Source organism: Dromaius novaehollandiae, chromosome 5, assembly GCF_036370855.1.
Source record: "Dromaius novaehollandiae isolate bDroNov1 chromosome 5, bDroNov1.hap1, whole genome shotgun sequence".
NCBI lineage: Eukaryota > Metazoa > Chordata > Aves > Casuariiformes > Dromaiidae > Dromaius > Dromaius novaehollandiae.
The window spans coordinates 18,829,311-18,850,088 of NC_088102.1; the positions used below are offsets into that span (position 1 = coordinate 18,829,311).

The window sequence follows — 20,778 nt, forward strand, 5'->3', positions numbered from 1 at the left end:
TAAAAAAGCCAGGTTTTATTAGACCAGTTAGCTCTTTAAATGTAAGAAATCCTATTTACCTACAGGAGTAAAAGTAAGAGAATGAGAACAGTTTAGAAATGAGAACAGTTTAGAAACTGCTCTCCCCAGGCTCACCAAACCCTCGCAGGCATGTCCTTGCCTCCAGGCTTGGCTTCAGCCAACTCGCCAACTTGCTGCAGTTCAGTGAACCAGTGCGCAGAAAGCTTCTTTTGCATCACTTTGGAAAGCTGGCTGGCTGCTCCCTGGGCAAGCTCTCTCTGCTGGAGCAGCTGGTTCTCCTCTCCCACCACACCCTGCAGAAGCTCTGCCAGCTTCTCCCCCTGAGCCAACACTGTCTCTTCCCAGAGGAGACAACTCCTCTTACCCCCTTCCAGGAAGGGGCACGTAATGTAGCGTTGCTCTTTGAGCATACACACAAACCAAGCACAGACGGAAAAAAAATCACATCCTATCATCCTTTTCTTCATCATTTTTTGTCTTTTTGATTCATTCAAGGGGTACACTTGGTACTTGGACCAGTCCTAGAAGGAAGAAACTGAAAGAGGACTTTTCAGCCACACAATAGTCTATGTTGCCCTCAAGAATGTGTTATATTGAAGCTGCAAAAGATTCCTATTTTCTATGAATTATGGCCATTTATTTCTGGTGCTAGCTATAGAGCTTGGAAAGATAGGATCAGCATTTATAAAATATTAAAAAAGAAATCCTAAATCACTATCCGTATCTATGAAATCGAGTAGTTTAATCGTCCTATAGCAGTCCCTAAATAACAGAATTAGTGCTTGGGCTATCCTCCTGTCACTTCAAATACAGGCTAAAAGAAGCTTCTTGTTCACTCCAAAGCCATCTGTTCAGTAAGGCAACCTCATGACACCATTAATAGTTGCCTGTTGAAACTGTGTCCTTATGTGACCTCTGACCTGTAGTTGTAGCACACTTGGCAAATCTATACAGATGACCTCAGTGACCAAAATTACTAACCTGAGACAGGAACTATATCTAATAATTTTACTTAAAATTTGACATTTCTATTCAGACAGACTCCATTACACATCTTGTGTATTCTTGCACTGCATCATGCAGCTTATTAACATGAATTACAGGGAAAAAAAAATCCAGCATGTTTAAACAAAAGCTTTATGGAGTATCTTTATTCCTTGTATAGCTCTGAAATAGTTAACACTATAATAAAGGCTTTTCATGTTCTTCTGTGATCTAAAGAGAGCTTGAAAGGTGCTTGCGTGAACTGCAATATAGCCTTAAGTGGCACAGTAGCATTTGTTTCCTCATCCCACATTACTTTCCACAATGAACAGCCCTTTGTCTGGCAAGGAAGTCTAATTCATAATTTGCTTCCTTCCAGATTTGTTACTGGGTGAAAACACAGTTTCACAGTTTGTTAAAATTGTGGCTTTTTTAATTAAAACATAACCACACACTCTCAAAAGGTTATGTACCTTTTTTGCAAGCACAACAAAAGGAAAAAGTTAACGCATGATAAAGATGGCAACTGAAAAAAAGTATGCTGTGCATCATTTCAGGGGCAAGGAATAAGAACAGAAACATCCTAGCAGCACTTCAAGGACAGTTGTTATTTCTACCAGCTGTGCAACAATTTTTTTTTTTCTTTCACACTCACACACAGTAGCAGATCAAGAACACAAGGCTGATTCCTCTCCAGGCCCCTGCACTACAGACATTATTCTCAACTCCAAGACACTGCATGGGTTAATACTAAATAAGCCCAAACCTGTACTGGAATGCAAGGGTTCAATTTAAAGACCAAAGTCAGCAGGAATTTTTAATGCTTACCTATGTAGAATTTCTATCATTAAAGCTGGAGGAGCTAAAGAAAAGAATAATAATCTATGACAGAGTACTACAAATACTGTTTTAACTTTTTTAAGGGACAAAAACCCAGCATCAGTGGACTTGAAGAGAAGATCTCCACCAAAATAGGAATGGGGAGGGGGGAAAGGTGAGGAGAAAGCAAGAAGGAATAGGTGTGCAGTCGGTGTGATGTCAGCAAAGCTATGGGGGTTTAGACCACTAAGAACACTCCCACAAAATTTTCACAGTACACTGGAGCTCCCAACATGCTGCGATTCAGTGGTTTGGGTTTTTTAAATCAAAAAATTGCATGTATATAGAAAAGGATTTTACAAGTGTCCTTACTTTACCTCCTAGAGCAGGCAGCTCTCAATAGGGTTCAACAGTGGCTTTAATATCAAAATTGAAAAAAAAACAGGCAATAGGAACTCGGGAAAGTACAGCAAATAGGACAGAGGGTAGGGACACATCTTATTGTAAATGCTCTCTTCTTTATTTAGTTCATCAAAACATTTCAGGTTTCACTGCAAGATCTGAATCGGAGCAGCAATACAGTCATGTGTCTAAAGTAACATTTCTATAGGAGTTAGCATGACAGACTTCATGCATAGGACTAAAGCTTAGTGTGTTCAAGTCACATGAAAACTGAACCGTAACCATTAGAGTAGGAGTGACGTAATACTTTTAGTCATCTTTTCATTACTCAGCTTTGAGCACCCCACAAGGAAACACATTTCTTGAGGAAAGAATAAGTGACCTTTTATTACTGCGCTAACGTATCAAGAATTCATAATTACAGAATGCCACTGTAATGACAGAACTATTACAGTAGGTTTGATTTGGCCTCATGGGTTTTATGATAAATATTTGATGAGGTTTGTTTATTAGTATATTTGGTTAAGTATTTAGACATGAGAGATTTTTGGAGTTGTTACAGATTTTGTATAGAAACAGTATTAAGTACCTAAAGTTTTAGAAAATAAATATTTCAACAAATATAAGATCTGGTTAAGACACCTAGTAATGAGAGAGGTATATAACAAAATACAGTTAAAATACATATATTTCAAGTGCAAAGAAAAATACCATTATTTCTAAAGAATCTGAACCTTCTTTCTTGAAGCCTTCTCTCACTCTCTGATAAAGCTAAAATATCAATCATTAAATAGGCAATCCCACTATTCAGCTGACAGGGAAGATTTATCTGTTGCACTAAAAGTACAAAGCTAAGAAGAATGCAAAATATTTTATTTTTAAACTTATTTACAAAAAGATATTGCACCAATCCATTGTCATTTTTTCAGTTTAACATGTTACGGAAAAGCCTACTATTTACAAACTTAAAAACAGAAGTGCAAAAGCAGACTGAAAGAAACCAGAAATAAAGTTTATTTAAATTCCTAAGTACAGTTTGTTACCTGACTATAGCCCACATTCAGTATGATCTAAAATAGTTTGTACCATATATATCTGTAACTTCAGAAATCGCTGCATTTCTCTGTAGGTGCTTTTTTTACACTAACCATCAGAAGGTTTATGTAAAATGTAAAGGCTAAATTTAGCTTAACTTAACAACCGTATTTCTCCAGGAAAGTGATAGGGTTTTAGGTAAATCAAAAAAGCTACATAGTATTATGCTTGTATTAAAAAGTAGTGATAAATCAGGCATGATGGTTTTCATTCTTACTAAACAAGATGAGGAAAGGTTTGCTGATATTTCAGGACTGATCATTTTAAGTACTCTGCCAGCTAGTGCACTTTCATTAGCACAGCATATGGTCCTGTCTCAGTCTATCTACCACTGGGACCATCATGATGCATTTCTGGTGAGTAGGTAAGTAAAACAATCATGACCCAGAGATGAAGCAATGCCTGGGAAAAGAAAAGAAAGAATTACTTTATTAGCACTGATCATCATCAATTAAAGCAGCAGTAAATGTGTCAGTGTGATCTTAAAAAAAAAAAAAAAAAAAAAAAAGAAAGCTAGTCTTGTAGAAATATTTCATTAAGTATTTTATTTTATTCAGTTACTCCTAAAAGAAATAATTCTGATTTAAAAAATGAAGTGCTGAGCCACATTCTGAAAGAGCCATTTACAAAACTAAAGATTTTATATAAACAGGAGAAATAATGGAGCTGGTTTCCTACAGATTTATGTTTGCTGCCCTCTCTTTCCTTCCATCCCCTGGTAATTCCAGGTGCTCTCTCTGATATCCAGTCTAGCCCACAGAGAACAGATTAGGTGATCTGTCTAGAGTGACTGGTAAGCCAGTGCTCCTGTGCTGACTGGCTGATACCACACAGTGTAAAACAGCCAAGTTCTGCTTGCCTTCTCCTTCACAGGGGTACCAGTCCAAGTCTCTATTCTCTACTGAGGCATTTTCATCAACTTTGTAGGAATGTTAATTCCCATTCAAATTTGGCTGAAATGATCTAATCAAAATAGAAGTTGCTGGGGATATAACAAGGGAGATAACTGATAGAATACATAAGCCACATTTCCTTAGAAGAACAGATTAGCAATAGTCATAGCCAAGTTTCCAGCTATCCATGACTGAATTTACTGAATAATACAATCTGCCATTGACCACCCAGTATAGGCCTCCTACGCAACAACCGTTGATTTTCAGTTTGAATAGTAGCTCAGGCAGTAAAAATCTTTAGAGTGTTGGTACAAAGCATTTTATTCACATATTGTGAAATCTAAGCCACGAATAGGAAGAAACAGAAGATAGGAATATAAACAGCCCTGTTCCTTCCAGTACTTAACAAGATGGAAAAAGCAATTGAAGGGAAAATTGTAGTTTCCTTTATTTATATGTGCCTGCCAGCTTTATATCCAGAAATAGTGGCAGCCGTCCTCAGAGATTCTCTTTAGAAGAAATATTATGCCTTCTCAAGCCACATGTTTTCTTTCATTTCAAAGACTCAGCTAATCAAGTATTTCTCAAGCAGGGTAGACAGCACTTTGCTGCAGGTCACTTCAGCTGACAGACATCTGCCCTCCAGTGGAAAAGGGAGGAATTTCAAAAACTATGACAATCTCACCTAATATGGGTGAGCAACTTTCTACTATTTGGTAGCATCTAGCAAGAAAAGATTTGCTTGGTACTTTCTCAACCACTAGAAAAGAGCGACTATTAATCACTGAACAAATGTAAAGGGTCAAATATTAAAAAAAGGTATTACAAAAGGCAATTTCCTAAATTCAGTGGAGATAGACCAGGCACAGTGTTATTTTTTTATTTTAATTCTCACTCTACTTCTGCGGTCTTTTAAAAGGTAGTTGCATAAATGCATTTAAGACTTCTATACTAAGAATTCAGGGTTAAAACTGCACAAATTTGCCAAGCAACCTGACTCCAAAACGCTGTTGTATAAGCATTACTTAGTCTACTTTGAAAATACACCGAGCTGTTGATTACATAGCCTTTTACTTTTAAATATCAAATGCCTTTCAGTTTATCATGTCATAAAACTGCTGTAGAAATCTCACATTATCTTCTTACTATAAAGGAAGCTTACTCACCATATAAATGATTACAAAGACTCTTGCTATGGGATACCGCCTTAGAAAGATTCCCAGACGAATGCTACATAAGTATAAAAAAACAAAATGCAGAAGTTAACAAAGGGCAGTAATGCTTGTTCCTTTCATTCTAATCATCACAAACTTATAAATGCCAGCTAATGTTATAGACATGGTTTTCTATATTTCTGAATTTAATTTTACTTCTTGTATTCGAGGCATTCCATAGAGTAAGAAAATTCAGAATTCAGACCATTAAACATACTCTCCTAATATTTTTTCTGCTAATATGCTAGCGTCAGACTTTGTGAGAAAGAGCTAAAACTCTCAAAAAACTGTGCAGGCATTTTAAACACCCCCCCCACACACACACACATATAAGAAGTGTATTTGATTAGGATACTCTTACCTAAACTGATCTATACTACTGGCAGCTTTGCGAACTCTGCCATACATTCCTGCCATGTTAGTATCCATGTCACTAAAAAGGACAGGAACGTTCCGCATACGAGCACCTATTTGAAGAAAAAAAACAAAAAAGGCAAAAAAAAATCTCTTTAGTCTAAAATCACTTAAGTTGTTATCCAAGTAAAACAAATTGATAGTGTATAACCTAAGGATATATAAAAATAATATAAAAATAGCAATTCATCAGATTTGTAAATTTTGCTAAGGATAAGGGAATACAATGTGAGGATAGGATTATTGATAAAAATAAAACTGAGGTAAATGTATCCTGAACTTACTAAATTTTTAAAGTTTATTTTAATTTGCTAGATGGACATCTTGATATTCAATTCCATTAAGTGGAAAACTTGGCAGTTTTAGCTTTTTTGTCAGTTAAGTGTATAAACTAGTGATTTTGATACTGTTACATTTTTTCCATTTGCTTAACAAATCTGTACTTCTAAGTCTTTTGACTTTGTTTTTTAAAATAAGTTGATATGTATTAAAAATTTATTCTCAGATGTTATCCTTGTGCAACTAAACTTAAATTTACTGAACGTAGCTAAAAAATAAGACTCAAAAGCAAGCACATTTCAAATTTGCTAGTTCTCCTGTCTTAATCCTTTAAAAGTCTCTCATTCATAAGCAAAAAAAAACAGAAGTCTGGACTGCTACTTCATGTGTCTTAGTAATTCTGCTTTGTTTTAAAAGGTAGTTACCACATACACCCAATTACAAAATTTGACTGTGAAAAGTAACATCTTAAAAGGCATGTATCAACTGCAGAGGTTCTCCCAGTAACATAGGATGAACTCTGCACAGTATAGATGAATCAGCCTCTGCAGAACCACCATATTAAGCTGTCTTCAAGAAAAGCAAAGGACAAAATTAATCTCAACCAGAATTCTGATCGACTCTCAAAAGGCAGTTTCATATTCTTGCTCACCTCCCAAATCCTGTCTACAAGAAAGCTGCACTTAAACTTATTTGTGACATTCAGCTTAAACCCACAAAGAAATGTATCTGCAGCTGTGACAAGTTTTGTAAATATGACTGTTCTAATACTGACACAGTACTGGGAATTCAAGATGAAACTGGCTATACTAAATTTAAAGTTACCTACACACAAAAAGGAGTTTGACTATTTTTCATGATACTGTCTGCTGTTAAAAAGACCACTGCCATGAACTACATATTTTCATGGTTTCTTTTCTCCTTATAAACTCAAGGCATTAGGAAATATAGAAGCCTGAACTGCATAAAGGACAGTTTTAAATGCTGTATTTCCATATTTACCTTCAGGACTATCAATTCCTGCCATATTAATGGAAGGTCCATTAGTACTAGTGCCTTGGATAGCCTTAAGCTGTTGTTCAAGTCGTTCCAGTTGATAGACAAGTGAGTTTTTCTCCGTGCTCAGGCTCTCTAACATGGTCTGCTTCTGAATAAGTGTTTCTGTCAGCTGATGAAGCCGATTTTCTAATTCTGTCTGACTGCTACTACTCAGAGCCTTGTTTGTGAGCTTAAAAAAAAAAAAAAACATTTTCAAAATCTCACCAACATGACGTATTACCAAACTGGTATGTTCAAAGAAAATCTATCTCCTTCAAGAACTAAATTAGCACATTTCAGAACTTTCATGGGAGAACTTTCACACGACTAAAACCATTACCAAAGAGCACAATAAAGAAGAAACTCCATTTCAACAGTTGCTAAAACAAGATGTTATATTAAACAAGAAATTAAGTACTAAGACAGAAAACACAACTTGGATAACAAATAAAAACTGCAGGAAGGTGAGGAAATGAAGGGAGCATGGATCATGTCATCCAATTTGCAGAAAATATTTAAAGCAAATAGGAATCTCCAGGTCAGCCATACGTGCAGTAACACACCTATCTGCTACAATGCTGGACCTGAGCCACCTGCAGCATCATACACCACAATAATGCAGCTTTAAAAATGGGACAATAGAATCAGCAGAAACCAGTGGCAGTGAGACACTACAAATATTTGGATGCAACAGACCAGGGCAGGTAGGAAGTAGTCCTGAAGCCAGCATTACCAGGAAAATCACTTGCCAATACGTTGGGAAATCTGTATCACAACACAAACAGTTTTCAAATTCTCTAACACCATATCTGCACAGCTGATCATGGTTGACTCTGGACTATCAATTTCTTTAAACATAGCCTATTTTTTATCATGCTTAGATAATTTACATAAAATGAAACTGATGCCTCCTTGCTGCCAAAGGAGGCTATGGGGGCTGCCAGGATCACAGGGTTCCAAAACAGATTTGACAAGGATAATAGGTCCATAGACGTACTGAGGGGATTAGGCAGGGATATACTCTTTAACATTCCTATATACAACTGTGGATGCTGAGGGAGTACCAGGGGAAGGGAGTGAAGAAAGTGGCCAGGCTCCCAGGCTGTCTCAGTTGCCACTGTCTGCAATGGCACACTGGACTAGATGGATCACTAGTCTGAGTTAGTAAGACATCTTATGTTCTTATACCTAATTAAAAGCATCTTTGCAGAAATAGCTATGACCCAATAAAACACCAATGACTTTTCATTTTCAAAAAGAAAAGTGGTGACAGAACATCTGCCTGCTGGGTCTAGTTTGGACACAGGTTGTTTTTTTTGCCTCACGTTCAAAGATAAAAGCAGATGCAATTATAAAAAGAAGTCTCTATTTACCTCTTCATTGTTGCCTTCTTGCATTCTTCCCAGCTCAAAACTGTACTGTGTCAAAAGTAAGTACACTGTAGCCCATTAGTAGAGCCTTGATGTTTTTTTCTTTCTTTTAAACCAAATTAATAATTCTAATCGTGAACACTCTCATGATTCAATATAATAAAGTTAATTTCCTATACATAGTACCTGATTTCTAAGCTTCTGAATTTCTTCCTCTCTGTCTTTTATTCTGCTTTGCAAAGTATTTTTTGTTCGATACAATTCTTCCTCAGTATAATGGAGTTCCTGTGAAATTGACCACAGTCACAAATAAAAATTTTAAATATGTATGTATTTTGAGAGACATTCCGTTATCTAGGGTTTCATGCTAGAACAGAAGTAGACAATACATCACAATCAATTATAAACTGAAATTTAATCTCAGTTAAAAGTGTCTAATTTTTAGATGCTAGGAGGAGGGGGAAATAAGAGAACTGAGTATGAAAGCAGAACCTCCAAAACTACCAGATTCTTTTATGAAGATTCACCCAATGCAAATATTAACCCCAAATAGTTTGCTGATAGCCAAACAATTGCATTTGAACCACGATTCATCATCTTTATACTCTCACCCTTTATTATATTGCTATCTTAAAAGGATGTCAGTTACAGAATTTAAACAATTAGGCAATACTTTTGGGGAATCTGTATCCCTAAAATAAACCCATCAATCCAAGATGCTTTTTATTTTTAAGTTCTTGAAAAACTTGGTGTATCTATCTTTAATTCTTTGTATTGCAGAGGTCTTCCTTTACAGTTTAGGATTAACATGATAGGGGGTGAAAGGGGAAGGAATATTAGCAGTGGCCCACTGACTGAACAGCAAGTCTAACCATAAATCTTGTTACTCTCATGACTTAGTAGCTGTTCTAGCTCCTATTTAAAGATCTACCATGCTTATTTTCAAATCATTGTACCATTTCAGCTATCAGCTGCCACAGCAACCAGACAAGTCATATTCCCCCTTTAAACCACCAGATATACAAGAAATAATACCTCTACTTATTTTCAATCTCAGAAACCTTATAGCAATAGCTATAAGAACAGGCCCCAGAAAGAACAAGCCACAGTTTTATTAAGCATCAATGCACGCACTTTAAAAGCACATGTACGTGTACGTAATTAAAAGGAAAATTTCATTTTCTGTAATAACTGATAATACCTACCTCCCCCCCACTTTTTTTTTTTTAACCTCACCTCACTTTTTCTGCATGTAGCATTGACTTAAAATATACTCCTCAAAAGGACAGAGGTAACAAAATACAATGTACCATCTGCTTTGACATAATAAACATTAGTTCTCCATCAAGAGCAGACTTCAACTTCTGCCTTTTAATTAGTTCAAGCTGCTAGCATCTCATTAAAATGTAATTTCTGAAAGGACAGATAATCCTATAAGATAAGTTGTTCCCAGCAGGTACAGTGTACTCTTCTGCTTTCCTCATTATTCTCTTTTACATGAGCTTCTTTCTTACAGAGGAAATTCTTAGTAAGGTGCAAAGCACTGGTCTGATTTCTATTGAAGAATTAGTTTGTTTATATTAAATATGAGAGTTTGCCTTTTCGTTCTTTTTAGCACAAAACTGCTGAAATCAAAAGGGAGTTTTGATAACATAATATGATGACATTTGGTAATATCATTTTATTAGCAATTTGTCTTACAGAGCAGTTTGGGAGGGGGATTAATGAGGGAATTCAAAAATATTTCTATTTATATGGTACTACAATATAACAATATTTTAGAGCTAAATCCTATGTATTAATTGGGCAGAGGAAGTCCCATAGTAACCGTTTTTGGTATTTCACTTTCTGGATATAAATAACTGTTACAAATATTACTGTAGACATATTGTTAGACTATAAGGTTTAAGATCATGCTGAATCCTGCATATGTCCTAGGGTCACGTTTATCTTTTTAATAAGTCAATGAGAACTCCCTTCAGCAGGAATATCCAGTACGCCTTTTCCATTGCTTACTAGTGGTTGACCTTTGTTTGGCCTAATGATATGCGTTAACCTTTCAGTGAATTATTTTGAATCCTACAAGAAAAATAAGTCTAATACTCTATAAAATACTCTTATTAAGCCAAATACTTTACTGATAACACCACATGGGGTCTAAAAAAGACCAATCAGCTCTCAAGAATTCCTTACCTGTTTTTGCCGTTCTAGTTCAGCCTCTGCCTCCTGCTTGGCCATTTTATGTGCTGCTATTTGCTCTTGTAGATCTTGAAGTTGTTCTCTTGTCGACTCAGCTTCACTGACCTGCTGAGTCTCCATATCCTGAAATGGACAGAAATGTTACCATTTCATTAACAATCAAACAATACGGCAATCTGTTATAGATAATAGCAAAAAGTTACATCTGTAGTACTGCTTCCAAGGGAAAGGAAGGTCAAGATAAATTAAATACATGACATTTGGTCATTTTATATATATAATAATGTTATTAATATATAGTAATATAAATTTTAAAACTGCATTTTGTAAACACAGAGAAGCCTCCAACTGACCACCTTTTCCCTCCTACTGTACACAGGCTAGAACTGTAGAAAGTAAGCTTGCATGTGACTGCTAGGCTGACCCAATTATGGGAGCAGATGACTTAGAGACTGCAGCTGCTTCAAGGATTAGTAGCCTTTGCAGAAAAGGATAAACATGATCTATATAGAAATCACCAGGCTTGTTTGGAAAGAAAAGCTTCCTTCAAAAGGAGCACATAGTAATAAGGGAAAAGAGACGTGGTACATACATCCCTCCCACCATCTTAGGTCCAGCTGATGTAGTGAGGGACAATGAAGAAACTGGGTATCTAGAAGCATTTGTCCCACCCTGAGCAGAAGTTGGCTTGTTTTAACAGTAGGCCAAATAAACATTAGAGGCAATAGCCCTAAAATACAAGAAAGTATTTGTGCATTGTTAAATACACCATATCTATGCATAATCATACCTACCTGCAGCTCTGTTCTGAGCTGCTGTATTTGCCCCATTAGTTTTTGTATTTCTTCTTTCTGAGTGTCTCGCTCATGTTTCAGTTCTTCTAGTTCCATTGTGCTTGCAGTATGGTTATCCAGACCTTCAATACCCGAGCCTTCTTTTAGGCTGTTTATCAACTTTTCTTTAGACTAAAATAATAAATCAATATATTACTTATGGCAGTATTTAATAAGTGCTCAACTTGAATCTGTCAGAATAATTTTGATCTAAAATCCAAATACTGACATACAGCAAAACTGCTGCTTTACCTCTTTTTAGCCAAATAAGGACCACACAGAGTTTAAGATCAAAATGCTTCCTACTGATCATTTTTCTAACTTTGTATATGTCATGTGACTATTGACATTTATTGAAAGCCTGCGTTATCTGAGGAAAAGAACAGCTTTCTCCTTAAAAGTGCCTGGAATGTTTAATATGTCATGCATAAAATTTCTCTAGTGTGATATGGAAAGACAGAAAACAGATACTATCAGACACGAATGATAAAGCTCACCTCCTTTCAGCCCACCCTTTCTCCTACCCATAATGCCAAAAAAGAACCAAATATAGCAATATCTCTTCTGGGGAAGGTGAATGTCCCTTTTCACTCACCAGAGTCAACCTAATGTTAGCTTGACACTGATATCTGATCTCATACTTCTCATATTTACCAGCATGATTTCAACACTGTCCTTGGATATCAGACTAAATCAATTATCCTAAACATAGGCCTTTATCTTTAACATTCTGCTGATTTTTATAAACAAAACTCCAATCAGCCAAGTTAGGCTTTGGTACCTTGGACAACTTAAGGAGCATAGGACTCTGCACAAAATACCCATCTGTGCCACTGTTTACACAATGCTGATCACATACTACCTTTCAGAATATATAAAAATATTTTCTTTGGTTTACACATAAGTATCCACTACACGCTGCTTTTCAGTCTCAAGCAGAACAGTGTTCTTGTCACAAGAACACTGGATGCAGAACAAATTGCAGGTCATAGCTGTTTATATGTCTGCCTAAGTTCAGACAGTTGGACACAGAACACACTAACAAATATTGCACAATAATCACAATGATTCACTTGGATCTTTCTTTAAGTCCAAGACCTGAACTTGCATTTCAATTATTTAATTCAATCTGAACACTTATATTTTAGAGGTACAGCATGCAGATTGGTAGCTGTTCCATACAGCTCATATCATGTATATATCATTAAAGATATGTCCCCAAATATACTACTGATCACATAAAAAATAAAATTATACAAATTAAATTATATGAAATATGACATCTTCAAAAGCTAAATGTGTACAAATTAAACTGAATTTCTTTATAGTAATACTTACTTGGAGTATGCGGGTAGCTTTCTGTTTATAGTCCGTCAGTTCTTGCTTTGCAGATTCTAGGTGGTTTTTAGTTATTTTGACTTGCTGCTGAAGCTCATCAGCTCGCCTCTTTTCATCTAAATATTTTCTTTCTGCCACAGTAATCCCTTCTGCCAAGTTCTGGCGTTCAGCTTCCATTTTACTTAGACGAGCTGCAAACTCATTCTATTAGCAATAAAAAATAATACCATGTGTTTAAACATAATTACAACTTTAACCTAGAAAGGAAAAAAATTAAAAGAAACTATACAAGAAATAACACTTCATGCCTGCCACCTCCATCTTGAAGATACATTAGTGCTTTCTGTGTGGAAAGAAGTCCTGGTAGTTTAAGTACGTGCTAAATAAGATAAGTAAAAATATGCATTTCTTTCCCTCACAAAAGATGTGTTCCTACTATTTATGTATATATTTAGCAAACAAAACGCAAGCTTTCCCTCAGAAATTTAGACTGCCATATTTAAATGCAGTTTAAAAAAAAGATGCCAATAACAATTTTCCAAGATAGAATTATACATAATAAAGGCCAGGCCAAGTGTGGAATGCAAAAAAGTCTCTAGCAGTATCATGAACTCCCACATTTACCATAACAGTGATCACCCTGCTTAATATTATTAAGATTACATATTAAAATAGTGGTGGGGAGGAGGGTGAACCACATGTCATGGAAAATTAAACTGATTACTGATCTAGTTTTAATAATTTCAACATTAAAAACAGTTTAAAAAAAAAACAATAAAAATTGTCAGCATTACCTCTCAGAAAGGTAATTTTTCAATCACAAAGCTTTCAAAATAATACATAAAAAGTAAAGTAGCTTCACAAGTATATTTAGTGCGGCAGAAGACACATCCTACCGAGCCCTTAGTAACCTGAGCAGAAATTGAAGTCAAGGGAAGGAGAGAGCAGTTAGAACCTCATAGATCTCATCTCAAAAGTAGATTATGAAAGTCTTCCTTAGGCTTTATGTCTAACCTGCATTTGTTTGTAACTTTCTTGCTCTCGCTTCAGCATGGAGTCTGCATCACGCAGCCTCTCTTGGAGGGTTTGAAGGGCTTGATTTTGCAAACTGCTCCCTTCACTGTGGTCTTGTATTATCCTGAAAGAGTGATACAGACATTAATTGAAAAGGAAGAAACCCAGCGTGCCTTTTCAGGTAGAAGTATGACTACCTGCTTTTAAGACTAGCTTTGAAAACTTACTCAGCTAATTACTGGATGTGGCTGGCTACAGACAGGATGCCTGGAGTTAGCGACTCATGAAGTCCCTCCCTGTCCTATATCCTCATATGCAATTGCAGACACATATTCCAATGCTGAGATTAAGTCAAAATAGTCTTTATATTTGTGGATAAGTGAATGTATTTTTCAAGACAAACACGTATCCTGAAGCCTTCAGTTTCAGGCCTATTTCACAAACATAAATACTTTATACAAAATGCATTTCAATAATCAGGCGACAATTGCCCTTAATTTATACACATTGCCCTATTCCCACTGCCAGCTATGCTGTAATAGGTTCAGAGCAAACTTTAATGCTCATATTTGAAATCTTCTTACCAAAAAAAAAGTTTATTCATTTATCTTCTTCAAGAGTCTATGCTTTCTACCTTGACATTTCAAGCCTATTTCTATTTGCAATAGGTTATGAAATACCGTGATTTTTCACTCTGCAATGCTTCCAAAGCTTCTGTCCGAGTACTTAAAAGTTGATCAGCTTCTTGCAACCGCACTTTTAGCACAGCTAGCTGGGAATCCTTGGCACCAACAGCTTCTGTGAGATCATCAACTCGAGCTTGAAGTTCTCTAACCATCCTGTCACTCTTTGAATTGTCAACAGTCCACTTCTCAACACTCTCCCGGGATTTGTTTAATTCTACAAAGTAAAAATGTTTCTTAGAAGGTTTTAAAAGTAGACATTACAAGGTGTTATAAGTGATCAGGCGGTATATACCTCATTCCATAATGAAAGAAATTAAATACAATCAACTTGAAATAATATTAAAGCTTTACGAGCTACCAAGGAGTAACAAATGCCAGACTCCAGCTGTCAGAGCATGGCCCATAAACCTTTGCATGCGATCTCAAAACAGACATTTTCATTCTGTGTTACACAGACGACAAATTTTACCTGCCCCACCCCTCTTAAAGACCTACTGTTGAATAGCCCCATGTGAGCAAACGTTTGGGAAGCTCTGCATAAAGCATCTAGTGCAAATCAATGTGATAATAAGCTACACCTGAAAAACAGTCAGTAGAAAAATACATCAGTGCTAAAATAACACCTGAATAATACCTGAGGCTTTTGTTTTTGATCAAACATTATATATTAGCCTTCAATGAAAATTAAAATTCTCTGGCTAAAACCACACAGATACATTGGGAAAAAAAAAGCAGTCACTAAGTTGGGGATCTAACAGCAGCAGTTTGCCAAATTTAAATTATCATTTAAAGGTTTTCATACATTCACATTTTTTACATTTGTCATTTCATTTGGCTTTGAGAAACCTAGTGAAGTCAAACATAGTAATCTAGTATTTTTGCTGTCAGCTTCCAGGTGTCAGAGATCACAGCCTACAGCTTGGAAAGTAGTCAAGTTTCAAGTATTTCAGGGATTTTACTCATTTAAAAATAACTATTTCGCAGTATCCTTTAAAAAGCATGAAAAATATTTTAACATCGTTAACCTCTGCTACATTGTTTTATTAAGATCTAAAATTTGGAACAAACTAGACTGCATCATTTTAATCAATAGTTGTGCTATTTTCATCCTTGAACAAGCCTTTCAATCTCTCCCAGCTCATTATTCTAAATATCAAGAATCATTTTACTTGCCAAGTCATATATGTAAATTTAACTAGACAGATTTTATTCTAAATATAAAACACTAACACAAAAGTAACATTATTTTCTATTTTACTAGCATTTTAGTAAGACATTAAAGTTTAGTTTCCGAACTGTAGTACCTTCTTGTGTTTCTTTGGATCTCTGAATTAATGAAGCCATTTCTTGATTTAAAGATTGAACTTCATTCCGCAGCAGCTGATTCTCCAGGCGAAGATTGGACAGCTCATGAGGTTTGAAAGCATCGTTGGCTGAAAGGCTAGGATTAGTTACTGCACTTGGTGATGAGTCTTTCAAGCCATCTACTTGTGCGCCCAATCCAGAATCTGAACTGTCTGGAGTTTCTGTACAGAAAGATGCAAGTTAGAACTAATATCTATTCATCAATAGGCTTAATATAAACAGCAAATCCATGTCCTGCAGCAGTGGTTAAATGCATTTAACGTTCTAATAAAAAAAGTCAAAATAGCTTATAGTGAAACAGAACATGGAGCTGCTTCTCCCAAAGCAAAGACTTATACAAAATAGAACATCACACAGTACATCTACATCATGCAGCATCTTTGTTAATCCAGCAAGACAAACATGGAAGTTATAAAATTTCTTATTACACTAATGTTAAATTTAGGATTCTAAAATGTTAATATTTTTCATCACTATGCTGCTTGGAGATGTCTTTGGAAGATGAGAGAGTAAAAGAAAACATTAAATATAGATAGCAACTAATGCAGTTTTCAGTACAAGTTCATTCTGGTTTTCCATTATGATTTGGATTTCAAGGACAAACTGTATTAAGAAAAATCTGTTCAGGCGACTATACCTTGTCATTTTGATATCAAACCTGAACATGTAAACTCAGCTACACAGCTGCATGTTTTAATTATGTTAAAAAGCCTTTTAAAGAATCATCTCAATCAAAACATCATCTTACTGATAATTCTGCATCAAACTGATTCTCTAGAAAAAATTTTAAAAACACTTTAAGAAATCCAGTGATTTGAAGCAAGAGGCTACAGCATGATTTTTCCTCTCTCAAATGAAGGAAAAAAAAGAAAAAAGAAAAAAGTACAGATACTCTGTTAAACTATCCAAAGTTGTCTGCCAAGAGAAACCGTAGTTCTCCAGATTATGGAAAGGAAAATACACAGTCTCTTTTCTACCTTAGAACCTCAGAAAGAACAGGAAGGGAACTACCGGCAGTACTTTGAACAACAGTTCCTTGCAGGCCAGGGAAAAAACCCTGCTCTTTCCCAACACACACACAGACACACACACAGCACACTGGATTACTGCTGTCCACTCTAGCAGTCTTGGTTCCAATGTGCAGACAGCTGGAAATCTGCACCAGCATTAAGATAAAATGACACAGCATGCAATGAGTGAACAAGCAAGTGATCCAGAAGTATTGCTTCCGAATTCAGTACATCTCAGATAGGTAGCTGTTGAAAATCCACAGGAACAGACTGCAACAATTTCAAAGCAAGAATGCAGTTTGGCTGTCATCATGTTATTTACTTTACCTTGTGATTACTAACCCACAAGCTCCACCTTCCTTGTTACCATTGCAACAGTTTACTCAGTGCCCAGGGAGCTTGGACAGGCTATTAATTTGGAACAACAATATTTCAACAAAATAGCAGCAGTGGCATCAATATTTGTTCCAAATTTTTTTTTCAATCCCCCATCCTATTAAAATGGTTTTCAGAAGTGTCATTTCCTTCCTTTTAATTCATTTACAAAATTTCCGAATCAGACAAGTTATCCTCATTTGTCTTCAAAACTCACAAGACTAACAAAGTTCACGAAGCAAGAAATTAGCCATCTATAGCACATATTAGATTATATCTATGGCAACATACACAGTTAAGCCAAGTGTTTTTGTCGACAGCTAAAAGATCATAAGCTATTTCAATAACATTATACAGGACATTTAAACGACACAGGTGTATGTTAGAATTTTGAAACTAGTCTGCTCAAACTTTGTTAAATTTGTGTGCTTCCTTATTTATCAGCTCCAAAATGCAAACTCTGCTCAAAAATCCTGAAAAGCAAATTCAGTATACCACACTGAACAATACAATTATGCTCCTTAAGCATCAATTATTAAGATAGTGTATGCATATAGCCAGGGTTAACATATTTGACTTATTATTAAACATTATTGAAAAGTTACAGGCCCAGCAATACAAAAATATTCACATCTTTACAAATAATTCCTTTTTACTTTTAAAACTTTCCATTGTACTTAATACAGTAAATCAAAAACTAGCACTTACAATGCTTTACATGTTCAAAGTACTGAACGAGTATTAAAGTTTTCTAACTACAATATTAGTAAACAATATGAACAATTGCTTCCAATTTATAGAAGCAACAGCAAAGTGGTAGAGCAACTCCAAGGATAGAGGATAGACTGGAGAGCCAGATACAGAATACACAAGTTCCTGACTTCTCAGCCACATTCTCCTTGGTATAAACTTGAAAATAGCCTCAACTTTTGACCAGTGGTTCTTGTCTGGCCTGTACGCTATTTCAGGAGTCTGCATTTAGACTGAAGCAGTGAATTACTTTGGGTGAATCTGAGGGCCTCATTTATCCAGCTCTCCCGTACCTGTAGCTCTACAACAGCAAATCCACATCCAAGCTCCCACTTTATAGGACAAGTAAGCTTGACAGTTCACCCCTCCCTCATGATGGAATAAAGAAAAACTCACATTATCTCACTTGGTGCACAGGGCAAGAGCCAGCACCATCTACCAGTCAGTGCAAGTCACTCACTGTCTTACGCAGAAACAGCGCAGAGCCCCTGAATGACAGAACAAATGCAGCAGTGCCAGAACCTATGCTTCTAAGTAAGGATGTATGGGTGGTGATATAAGTTTAGGTTACAGTTCACGGAAGGCTAGGTGAGCAGTAGTACTGTGAAACAGTAAGAGTACAAAGGATTTAGATATTAAGCCTATTCAGCTTGCAAGATTAGCATAATACCTAAGATTGTTCCACTGATGAAAAATATTAAACAATCCTGCTGCACTCCACACATTTGACATATTATAGCCATTAAATATTTCATTAAGTTACAGTAAAACCATTACCCTCCCTATCCACACTTGGATTTTAAATATCTCTAGATTCAATACTATTTATCTACCATTGCCTTGGCTCCTGACGGAATTATCATCAGTAGTTTTTGCACTCTGTGTACTAGTAGACACAGAACTAATGCTTGAAGTCCGAGAGTGATTTTGAAGAATAGCTGCCTTGCTCTTCTCTTTTTTAGAGTCTGTCTTTCCACTAGGCTCTTTTTCAGAGCTGTTGAGAAAATCAAACAGCAACTCATCATCAGGTTCAGACTTTTTTCTTCTCACAAATTGTGCGGAAGGTCTGGGTGTGGAAACACTTTCAATTGGAGAAGCAGCCTCCAAAGATGTCCTATGTGCTGGTTTAACATTTGCTGTTCCTGCTAGGATTGTAGCCTTTTGATGTTTAATATTATCAGCTGCTGAGGAGATGTAGGATGCTCTGGATGATGTCTGATATTTCAGTTCTCCAGTATGCTTGTGCAATTCAGAATATTCAGTGGCAGAGTCTAAATTCTTATTATCATATACTGCAGTGTTTGCTGTGTCCTTTTTGCTCAGGGCTGATGCAGCTCCTTGATCAACTCTGTTGAGGAGATCCTCTGCCTTTCCAGCGAGATCAGCAAGCCAAGACATGGTAGATGTCTGCTGACAAAGTTCTACAGAACTAAAATTCCAGGAACATGTGCTGCAAAAGACACAGAACAATTATACATCAGTTGCTGTTAAGCTAAGATGCACCTGCTGCCTGAGGAACTGTTGTGTTAATCTGTTAGTGCTATAACTACATTAATACCTTTGTCCTACTTGCTTTATGCTTCTGTGCATAAGGAATGGAATTAAACTAAATCAAATCAGTTTCTTAAGAAAACATACAAAAATGACGTTTACCTATCAGGCCATCATATCTGTTCCTGGCATCAGAAGCTGCAACTGAGAGCCCAACCTGCTAGCCAATCTGCAGTGACCATGAAAAATAAGGCGTGCTGGCACCTGATGAAACCAAACCCAAATGGAAGAGGAAAAGTAGACAGATGCTTATTACGGGAACAGATCACAAAGGAAAGATGATTGTCCTGCAGGTTCCTAATCTGGGACAGCCAGAGGGACTCCTCCCCACCACAAACTCCCGCAGCCTGCAGTCTCGCTGGCAGCAGCGGCCCTGCTGTGACACCGGCACGGGGGAAAGGCACACACCTTCCACGGCACCAGACGCCTGCCGGGCCACGCAGGCGACACCCCGGCTCCCAGGAGGGGCCCCTTCACCCCGGGGCACAGCAGCCTGATGAAGGGGCCGGTCTTGGGCGAAGACGCCCAAGGGGTCGTTGGGGGGAAGGCCGGGATGGTCAAGGCGGCCGCTCCCCCCAGGCCCGGTCCGGTCCGGCTCCCTGTCCACCCCGCCCCGCCGGCCCAACCCGGCTCCCCGCACCCCCGGGCCTCCCCTCGGCCAGGCGCCCCGCCTCAGCAGGCCTCGGGAGCCTCACCTCCTCCCCGCGCGGGGAGCTGGGGGAGCCACGGGGCCGCTCACACGGAGGCGGGGGCCGGCGGCGGCGATCACGGCGAAGCCGCAGGCCCGGCGCAGCGGCGCAGGGACGCCCCCACTTCCGGCAGACGTGGCCACCTTCCGGGCCGGCGCGCGCAAGCGCGCAGGGGGCGCCCGGGTGATAGCGCGAGGCTGCGCGAGGCTGCGCGAGGCTGCGCGAGGCTGCGCGAGGCTGCGCGAGGCTGCGCGAGGCTGCGCGAGGCTGCGCGAGGCTGCGCGACGCGACGCAGCGCCCCCCCCTCCCGCCGGGTACGGGCGAGGCGGGGTGAGGCCACGCCCCGTCCCGCCGGAGGGGGAGGGGAAGGACGCGGCCGCGCCCCCGCCTGGAAGCCCCGCCCTGAGGCGGGCCCGCGGGGGTGGGGGCGGGCCGAGCA

General features: G+C 37.9%; 1 protein-coding gene across 2 annotated transcripts; it reads right to left on the bottom strand.

The window, feature by feature from the left end:
• Positions 1 to 3,078: 3,078 nt before the first annotated feature.
• Positions 3,079 to 20,519, bottom strand: GOLGA5 (golgin A5). 2 transcript variants are annotated; one of them, XM_064512157.1, is made up of 14 exons: positions 20,346 to 20,519; positions 19,753 to 19,854; positions 18,933 to 19,549; positions 15,904 to 16,125; positions 14,594 to 14,813; positions 13,914 to 14,037; positions 12,900 to 13,103; positions 11,523 to 11,693; positions 10,723 to 10,851; positions 8,716 to 8,814; positions 7,124 to 7,349; positions 5,790 to 5,895; positions 5,381 to 5,444; positions 3,079 to 3,723 (listed from the first exon to the last, which is right to left on the bottom strand). In XM_064512157.1, exons 3-14 carry the CDS (start codon positions 19,495 to 19,497, stop codon positions 3,643 to 3,645), a joined length of 2,211 nt encoding a protein of 736 aa, XP_064368227.1. In that variant the 5' UTR covers positions 19,498 to 19,549; positions 19,753 to 19,854; positions 20,346 to 20,519; the 3' UTR covers positions 3,079 to 3,642. The 2 variants fall into 2 exon arrangements, with proteins under 2 accessions (XP_064368227.1, XP_025968232.1); XM_026112447.2 differs by lacking the exon at positions 19,753 to 19,854.
• Between the last annotated feature and the right edge of the window lie 259 nt (positions 20,520 to 20,778).

What these genes read in the sequence shown, in the direction of transcription:
- GOLGA5 (XM_026112447.2), bottom strand. Translation starts at nt 19,497, where the DNA reads ATGTCTTGGCTTGCTGATCTCGCTGGAAAGGCAGAGGATCTCCTCAAC. An exon ending in ATCCAAAGAAACACAAGAAG is followed by an intron (nt 14,814 to 15,903) that starts GTACTACAGTTC and finishes TTTACTTTGTAG; the next exon opens with AATTAAACAAATCCCGGGAG. An exon ending in AAAGTTACAAACAAATGCAG is followed by an intron (nt 13,104 to 13,913) that starts GTTAGACATAAA and finishes TATTGCTAATAG; the next exon opens with AATGAGTTTGCAGCTCGTCT.